The sequence below is a fragment of the Eptatretus burgeri genome, chromosome 6, assembly GCF_056783735.1.
Source record: "Eptatretus burgeri isolate ZD-2024b chromosome 6, Ebu_testis_v1, whole genome shotgun sequence".
NCBI classification, from domain to species: domain Eukaryota; kingdom Metazoa; phylum Chordata; class Myxini; order Myxiniformes; family Myxinidae; genus Eptatretus; species Eptatretus burgeri.
Genome location: NC_140966.1, coordinates 31,653,369 through 31,663,368, shown reverse-complemented (window position 1 = coordinate 31,663,368; position 10,000 = coordinate 31,653,369). Strand labels below are relative to the sequence as shown.

Here is a 10,000-nt window from a genome sequence, read left to right as displayed (position 1 = left end):
AGTTGATGGAATGGGAATGGTACAGGAATTAATGGCAGTCAAAAATTTCAAGACTTGCAAAGAACTTGCAACATCCTTTGTCACACTCATTGACTCAAAGGCTCGTGGATATTGTCAAGTGCGAGTTATATTTGATAATTACACCAAGAATGCATCACTGAAGGAGCAGACTCGAGAGCGGCGGAAAGGCAAGCTGAAGGGAACTCAATGCTACATTGTTCAAGACTCAACAGGCATCAAAGACAAAAAGATGTTTCTCATCAGCAGCAGCACAAAGGATTCACTAACTCTCCACCTTTCCCATCAGCGCATCCACCACAGTACTGTCAAGGTTATGACTGCAACACGGAAAGAGGTCATGACGAATTATGAAGTTGAAACAATGAGCGGTGTCAGCACACAGGAAGAGGCGGACACTTATAATTTATCATGCTGTAGAAGTTGCGAGCAATGGAATGAACGTCCACAAATATTCACAAGACACTGATGTGCTACTTTTGGCTCGACGAAGAACACCACTACTTGGCAACCATTCTGCACGAATCATGGGCACAAGCGAAATACGACGGAAAGTCTTCCTACAGCCTATATATATATATATATATATATATATATATATATATATATATATATATATATATATATATATATATATATATATATATATATATATATATATATATATATATATATATATATATGACAAGCTTGGCCCAGAGAAATCAGCAGCCTTGATCAACTGGCATGCTCTCACAGGCTGTGATACGACAGGACATATCCAAGGGAGGGAAAGAAGGGGTGCTTTACAACTTTCCTGAAGGCAAGCCCCACCATTCTGAGAGCACTAGCTGACCTTGGCAAAGGGGATGAGCCATCTGAAGAAGTTCTTCGTGGTTGTGAAGAGTTTCTTTGCTCTCTTTTCTCTTCAGTTGGAGTCCACATTGGGCAAGCAAAGATGCTGAGATGGTTTTTGTTCAAGCAACTCACAGATGAACAAGGAGTTGACAAACTGCCACCGACTCAGGGAGCATGGATTGAACATATACGCTGTGCCCATGTCCAGTGTAATATCTGGCACCAGGATATGGTATTGAACCCAACTTTTCTTGACCCTTTGACCTTGAGGTGGCAAAACAAAGTCAAAAAGCTACTGATTGTTCTTTCTCAGGTTGCACCAGCTCCATACTCAGTGCGGCAGCTCGTCAGGTGTAACTGTGAGAAATCATTGTTCATATCAAGAAGGTGCTCATGCAGAGGAAACAGTGTGGTCTGTACTGAACTTTGCAAATGTGGCGGGGAAGGCGACAGCTGTACGAACACAACACCACCAAGGATTGGTGAAGATCTAGAAGATGATTGAAGCAATGACAATTATAAATGTTTAATCGTTAACATTGACACTCCTGATTTATACATGCAGCATTTTCATACCTTTGGAAAAAAAAAAAAATAAATAAAAAAAAAAAAAAAAAAAAAAACTTATCCGTCTTCTCATTGTATAACCACCCAAATAAATTTATATTGAATTACATGCTCTATATTATTTCTGTTAAATGTTTTGGAGGATTGGCAAAGAGTGTTCCAATCATAAATATGTTGTTATCATTGGAATCCTCCTGTGCCAAAACATATGATTAGACACCAAAAACATCTTCTTATGTCTATTGGTTAAAAAGTAATGGCATTTTACATAGAAAAACCCCTAAATCAGGTGGCAATCTTGAATTTTTCCAATATTTAGAGTATTTCTAGTGCTCTTAGTTTGCTTCTAATGAATCTGTCTCCTTTATGAGTTTAGATAAATTAAAATAAATATTGTATGACATTTGAATGGATAGTTATGGTTAATTTGCAATATTATTTTTAAAAGAAGATTTTTGGCAGTGCCCATTTTGAAATTGTAAATGGAGGCCCTAAATGTTAATGGAAAAACTGGCACCTTTTTTTTCTAAACCAGTGAAGTTTCTAGATGTGTTTAGACATGAGTAACACGAATCTACCCCAAAAAATGACAAATCCAGAAAATGTTACATAAGCCCACGGACTATTATCACGACTATAAGAAATTCAATACACAATGAGCAAAGAAAGCACTTACACAGTTGTTACTTAAAGACGGGGCCCAAGGACACACACACGCACACACAAAAAAATTCCCAGAAAGACATGGACCTGTCCACCTCGTGTGGTTCTCGACGATCTTGGGGTAACAGGACTCAAACCCGCAACAGAAGCCGCTCCAAGCTCCAGGTCGGGAGGGTAGCGTCGGGCGTTGGCACGCTCCTCCGGCTCGCAGGCAGGCAACACAAGATGATCTCCCGAGTCGAGATGGTCGACCGCCCGCAGCAATGCGCCAGACGAGACGCCTCGGATCCGTGTGATGCAGTCAGCTCCAGACCTGGACAGAGGCGCACACTCGAGCAGACTGGACGCAAGCGCGCGGTGCTGTCCGCACAGACCAGACCGAAGCGCTTTTTGCCCACTGGACGCAATCATTCATTGCTCCTTCTCCTGTTCCCGGGCACGGTCCTCTCATCCGTGGCCTGCTCTCATTGGGTGGACCACGTGTCGCGGCTCCACCTTCTTGCCAAGGACCACCCCGAATCTGGTCTGCTCATCGCCCATTGGGCAGAAAACGACGCATACCCTTATTTAGCATGCAGCTGACGTGAAATGCTTTGTGACCATATACGGTGCAAAATACACACCGAAACGCACACCGCCTGAGACATGGAATTCCAGGCACGCCCACATACTGGCGAGCGCGCAAAGAATGCCGAGAGCAGGGTGTTGTTTTTGTTGTTGTAGGTGATGTAAAATGCAAAAATCCTATCTATCAAAATCACTCCTCAGCGCACGTACATTTAATTCCCATTCGACTAGGGAGGGGACCCTAACTAGAAACACACTTACCGATATAACTGAGCTATAAAGACTCTGGCTGTTGTGTGCAGTAAGCTTCCAAATTCGTAACAATATAATAAAAGTTAACACCATGTACAAGCTATGGCAAGTGTCATGATGAAGACCATTTTGATTATTGGTGAAGCTCAGAACCTCACCTAATACCATTGTAATGCCATTTGGACCATAGAGTGTGGGAAGTATCTGAGACCTCGCAGAAAGGCTTTGAGGTCTGAATGTGCCCGACTTGCAATTCACTTCACTTGAAGTCTCAGCAAAAGTCGTCAACAGTGAGGTCTGGACTATGCAACTCAGAGACCGAGCCCGGGGAATGGGTCCTGCACAATGAATATGGCTGCATGATGATGGTTTTGGATCGATGTTCTCTTGGCTGAAGCAATTTGAACGTTTGGAATGGCCTGGACAAATTACAAATGGGTGTCCCTTCTCTGGGGAAACTGCAACCTCACGTGTCGATGGCAACGATTGAGATCGTCCTCTCTTCACATTCGCCATGCTGTTAAGCCCGGCACCAACCTCCAAAAGCACATCACCAGCACTCACCGCGGAACAAGATCGTTCACGCTTGTAACATTTCCTTCCGACATCTGTCAAGTAAAAGTGTCGAGAGGGCCGTTGGCGAAGCATCTCGCCATTTTGGTACAATTCATGCTCAAAACCATTTCCATGCAGTGCGTTTGGTGCGAGGCTTTCACACGAGCTAAAACGATGAGGATGCTGCTGCTGGGGCATTGGTCGCCAGGGATCACGACGGTGCGATGGGGCGAGAGGTCGTGGTGGTGAGGCATATTTTGAGAGCACCAGGTAACCTGATAACACTGAGGGAAAAGGGTTCAGGGCAGTAAACAGGACAGGTTTATGAATGCATTTCTTCGTCTCAAATTGTATAATTCAAGTAAACAAGCATGAGTACCAACACATTACAAAGCAAAGAGAACAACGAACCCAATATTTTGGAGAAAACAGAATACAGACGATATGTGAGAAGAGGTTCTGGAAGTTTCTGGAAGTAATCGATGACCGAGCGAAAAACATCTCGCTCAAAACCCTCGTACAAGCCATCTGTTCCTCGCCCTGCATCAAGCGGTTCACCACACACAGCAACAGTCAGAAACAACCACGACAGACCCATGTCTGCCACGTTCTACAGCCTAGTCCACACTTCATTGTCCGATGACTCATCAGAAATAGGTTCTGTCACATAAAAAGTTACTTTTACACCGGATCATGCGCAATGCCATTTAGTCACCTGGAGGCTGAGGCCTTTCACTTCATCACATGCATGAAGGAGCACAATGTAATCGGTTTGCAGACAAGATTGTTCCCTTGTAAAATTTTACATTCCAGTTAAATGTCTGTATAGGCTACGTGAGTGCAATTCCTTTTCCACAATGTTTCATGCTCACAAAGGAGAATGCAGAAATATCCTACCATACGTCATGGGACACACAGAGCAGTCTTAACACTTGGGCACGCTGGGCACCCCCATGATTTTAGGGACCCCATGAATAGAGCGTGCCACTACTAAATTATATAAAATACTATTTTTATTTTAAAAATTGGATTGCAAACACGGATCCGTGAAATAACTGAATTCACCATCTATGTCCCTTGTGTGCTGGACACAGTCTGAATTGGTGGGAGTAAAAGCGGCGGAGTGTGGTCCACAGATCGTCTCCTTCTTTGACTTTGTTCAGCATTTGTATTTATTTTTCTCAGCTTCCACACATCGTTGGAATGTTCCGACGTCATCTTTGGGAAAGGATCATGTTGTGGTCAAGCGTCTGTCTGGCATTGGGTGGTCGACACATTTTGATGCTGTCACTGCTCTGCACGGAGGTTTCGAGAAAATTCAAGATGCACTGGATTCTCAATCAGCCGACACTGACCAGGAAGTGAACACAAGGCACAATGCAGAAGGAATGAGAAAGAAAATGGAGAAGCTGGAGACCATCTTTCTGACAATTCTTTGGAACGACATTCTCGAAAAAGTGAGCAAAGCAAGTATGGTTCTGCAATCAAAAGATGTGGACATACTTGTTATGAAACTTCTCAAATCGCTGAAAACACATCTTCAGGAAGTTAGAGACAAATTCAGTGAATATGAACTGAAGGCCAAAAGTAGGTGTCCAGATTCGGAATATAGCGAATGTAAACAAACGTGAACGAAAGCGAAGTGTACATCTCACGAGATATGATGGATCGGCAGAAAAGATACTTCTGCACAAAAGTGAAAACTTCAAGGTGGACACATTCCTCCCTATTCTGGACTCCCTGAACTCTGACCTGACAAAACGTCATTACATGGTCCATGATGAAGAATGCGAGACTCTCCCTGTGGTGTACAGCAAAACTCATTTCAGATAACTTGAAATCTGTTTCCCAATGTTGAAATCACACTCAGCGTGTTCATTCGTAGAGTAAATTTGTGGTTTGACCCCAAAAAAAATTGATACAAAAGGTTTTTCAACGGTTTTGGGTAGGTTTTGACCTCCAAAATGACGTACTAAAAATCTACTCAAATCCACCTACCAGAAAGGGCCTATTTTCAAGATGGCGTCCAAAATGGCCGCCGTGGGCTTAAATTTCCATAGAATGTGCAATAGCTGGCCTATATTTGCGATTTTTGTGTCAATTTCTATGTTTCGGAGGTCAACAAATCTATTGAAATCATTTTCAAAGTTGATCAGTGATGGGAAAGCCTTAAATCCAAGATGGCGTCCAAAATGCCCCCCCCCCCCAAATGGCCACCATGGGCGTGTACTTGTTTTAAAACAGGCAATAAATGGACTACATTTGTAGTGTTTGTGTTTATTCCTATGTTTTGGAGGTCATGCCCAATCCTTCAAATATTGTCTACCTGAAAAGTTGTCCCGTGTGTAGTGATCAGAATTAATTGACGATCTTGTGCATAACATAAATAAAAATATACTTTGGTAATTTAGAAAGTAATAAATTAATCGGCTCTCACAATGATCACCATTTCCTCTAGAACGTACTTTCAATTAAAATGCCTTCAAGATAGGATAAATCGAAAACATCAACGAAAGTTCGTTCATTGAAGTAGCATTTACCATCGATAAACTATGCTTCCTCTTCGTCCTCCGATACTGTCTTGTTGAAAGGATTTTCGCAGGTATCAAGTTGACAGGGTCCGCAGACACTGTGGCATGGCAGACCGTATCCCCTACAGCTACAGTGACTTGTTCTACAGCCAGTTGTGCAGTTGCATCGGATTATCTTCAACAACTTTTCTGGAGCAGCGTCCTTGTCTGACATGACTGGAACTAGTTTATTGTCCTCCAGTTTCCAACCCCAGTCTGTTGCCTTCAAGTTTCCGTTCCTCCCCATCCAGACCATAATCTGATAGTATACTCTCAGAGAGTGAAACCTTGTTGAAGACGCTGTTGGTGGCAGACGTTCTGGGGTGACAAACGACTTAGCTGAAGCGAGTTTCTTCACAAAGACATTATATCACAACTTGGCGAGGGAATCACAGGGATGTCCTCCAAATAATACTTTCATGGCATTGTTGCCATTTTCCACGACCATGTCTCTTGTTTGGTTGGGGACAAGGAAGGTGTTTGCACAAGTCTTGATTGCTGAATCCCCCTTTGCCAGTTTCTGAAATGCTGACTTTTTTCCAATTCCAAATACTCGAGATGTCGAGTCACACCCAGTGAAGGCATGAAGGAAGAGAAGATGTGGGCATAGCTCTTCACCCAATGATACTTTCAGCTGGTTGATATTGTGCACCTTCCAGTTCCTGGATGAATTGTCAGAACGAAAATACAGTTCTTTGCTGTCGACGCTAGCGTAATGCAATAATAGCACCAACAGATCTGTATCTTCTCCAATCAGGGTAGTTGATTGTTGGTATGACGATGTCACTGCCGCTTTTACTATGTCTACATCGGCATCCCCTGGTGCATGAATTACGTTCAAGCCAATTTTCTTCATTTCCTCACTGATGAGGTTGATGAGCTGTTGCTTGTTGGAGCTCCTGGACAGGAACTCATCCTTTTTGCCAGAGAATTCTGTTCCAGGTGTGAAGCTGACTTCGGGATTAACAATATGGCCACGGCGCTTGTGTGTATTGTCCTTAATAGATGGTCCATCATCATAACCATCAAAAACGACTGTTGCTTTTCCAGAGTGATGAATAGTGAAGTCAGCATACGACTTGGCTATCACATTGAAACTGTCCCCGGCTGTCCATGACAAACGATGCAGCAAGGAGCCACCATCAAGAACATAGTGCTCCAAAACATGGAAATCGGCACATACATCACACATGTTCGGCATTTATTGACAATTTAATAGCAATTTTATGCCCATGGCCACCATTTTGGGGGCCATTTTGGACGCCATCTTGGATTTAAGGCTTTCCCATCACTGATCAACTTTGAAAATGATTTCAATAGATTTGTTGACCTCCGAAACATAGAAATTGACACAAAAATCGCAAATATAGGCCAACTAGTGCCCATCTATGGCAATTTAAGCCCACGGCGGCCATTTTGGACGCCATCTTGAAAATAGGCCCTTTCCGGTGGGTGGATTTGAGTATATTTTTAGTATTTTATTTTGGAGGTCAAACCCTTTTGTATAAATTTTTTTGTGGTAAGGCTATTTTTTGTTGTAGATTTACCCGGCTACATGTGCATGATGGTGACCAACCGTATGAGGGAACGCTCATTTTCAAGATTGAAACTAACAAAGAATCAGCTTCACAGCACAATGGGACAGCAGCGTTTGAACTGGCTTTCACTCACGTGCATGGAAAATGACATCCTGAGGAACGTTGACTTCCAACCAATTGTAAAACAATCTCTGCAAAGAAATGTCGCAAAACAGACACTTGCCACGCTACGCCATTCTGAGCGAGTCATTCGTGCTCGGTCACTCACAGCGGCCGAAACGATGGCTGCAAAGTGTATAACAAGTGCCACTGGAGATAATGATCAAGTGAAGAAGTAGTCAAGAAAGTCTCATTCATTAGAGGTGAAATTAAAAGTTTCAGATCGAGTTGATAAAGGTGAGCGCAGCATTGATATTCAAAGAGAGATGCGACTTCGTGATTCTCCAGTGAGAACCATTAGTGACAATCGTGATAAAATCCATAAGAGCGCTCAGACAACAGTGAATGTCAGTGTTCCCAGAACTGCAAGATCTCGCTCTGCCTGATGCTGTTGAGAAAATGGTGAAGATTCTGACCATGTGGACAGCGCATCAGAACCAACAGAACATGTCCTTGTCTGTAATGGACATTCAAGAGAAGGTGAGGAGTTTGTATGGCGATCCAACCAAACTTACCAATGATCCAGCCTTTTGCTGCCAGTCATGGGTGGTTCGAGCGCTTCAAGAGTCGTCATGCGTTCCACAATCTCAAGTTGACTGGCGAAGCTGATGCCGAACAATTTCCAGCTGTCTTCAAATCGCTGATTGCAGATGGAGGTTACACACAAAGTCAGGTGTTTAACCTCGATGAAACTGGACTTTATTGGAAACGCATGTCCACACTTTCATCTCAATAATATTCATCTCCATCAACTCTGGCCTGAAGCAGTGATTGAGTTCAGAGGTTTCACAGAGGTTAAAAGTCAGCGAAGCAAGGCAACAGATTGTGGACATGGCCCTGCAAGTGGGATTTCAGGAGATCGACGAACATGATGTTTGAGGATTTGCTTCTCCAACACATAGAGGAGCTGAGCAATGAAGGTCTTCTGGCTCTGGAGGAAGAGTGCAGAGAGGAATCAGAATCAAGTCCTGAGGAGGTTGTGCCTGTTAAAACCCTCACAACAAAGGTCATGGCGAAAGGTTTCGAGTTGGTCGATGAAGCCATGGCCATCTTTGATGAACGTGATCCCGAATGCATGATAAGTTCCAAGGTGCAGAGGGAGACGGGTAATGTCCTGAAATGTTCCAAGGAAGTCGAGGAACAGAAAATGAAGGCAGCCACTCAAGTCTCCATTATGAAGATCTTCAAAAAAACTTCCAAGCAAATCAGCCTCTATTTCATGTTCTGAGCATTCAAACTTAACTGGACAGCCTGCCACAAGCAATATGCACTGCATCCAACCCCAATCAAAACACTGATAAAAAAAGTAATTAATTTTAATGTTTTTATTACCCTCGCCGAAGGAGAGGGCATTGCATTTGGGTTCATTTGTCTGTTTATTTGTTTGTCCGCACAGAACTTGTGTCTTTCTCCGCAACCGCTTGCCGGATTGAGACGAAATTTTCACCGTTGGTGCGATTACTGATGTAGAATGTTTCAATAATTATGATGTCATAGGTCACGTGGTGGTGCAGCCATATTGGAAAAACAGAAGAAAAAATTTTGACCACTGTATCTCTGAAACTCCACCAAGGAAAAATTTTAAACTTGGCACATAGCAAGTACTCCTCATGAGGAATGAGGGTAACTTTCTACGACGTCATAATTGCATATGTAGAATGCCACATCCTATCAGTATGAACATTTTTGAGGGTCATCTCGGGATAAAATGGTCCACAGAAATGTATTGACGACGTCATCGGTCACGTGATTCGGCAGCCACATTGTTTCTTTGCTTTTTTTTTTTTTAAACCTTCAAAAATCTTCTCTGAAATGGCTGAAAAGATCGAGGCAAAACATTACACATATAACCACCTATCCATGAGGAATAAAAAGTGTCACACAAATGACATCATAGGTCACATGGTTTGGCAGCCATATTGGATTTACCTGAAAACCTATAAAAATACACCACTCAAAACAAGTCTGAGCAATCTGATTGCTCTTTTTCTTGTTTGAATTGAATTTATTTTAATCCCATTCTGAATTCAATTGAATGATAATAAATGTCAGGGGTCAGGGTCAAGTGTCCGATCAAAGGGGGGGGGGGTTGCAAAGCGGAACATCTTGGGACCCGGTCATCACTGCCAGCAGTTATAAAGTGACAATTCCAGTTACCTCTGTCGCCGAAGGTGAAGGAGGTTATGTTTTCACCCCATTTCTGTCTGCTTATTGGGTCACCGAAATAGGTGACCCTTATTGTCTAATTCTGTCTGTTTGTTTGGATGTTTGTTC

General features: G+C 42.9%; 1 protein-coding gene across 10 annotated transcripts in view; it reads right to left on the bottom strand.

Annotated features, from left to right (window-relative positions):
* The window catches only part of LOC147024497 (uncharacterized), a 52,875-nt gene that overhangs the window by 3,072 nt on the left and 39,803 nt on the right, over positions 1-10,000 (bottom strand). For 3 of the 10 annotated variants that reach the window (XR_015059061.1, XM_085884480.1, XM_085884481.1), the window contains exons 6-8: positions 3,871-3,999; positions 3,063-3,743; positions 2,173-2,398 (exon numbers count right to left, since the gene is read on the bottom strand). Coding sequence is in view for 8 of the 10 variants with exons in the window: in XM_085884480.1 (XP_085740606.1) it covers positions 2,217-2,398; positions 3,063-3,743; positions 3,871-3,999 (992 nt within the window). In the remaining 2 variants the exon portion in view is untranslated. Of the gene's footprint in view, positions 1-1,483; positions 3,744-3,870; positions 4,000-10,000 lie in introns of those variants that run through there. The other 7 variants (XR_015059062.1, XM_085884483.1, XM_085884484.1 and 4 more) reach the window with 4 other exon arrangements.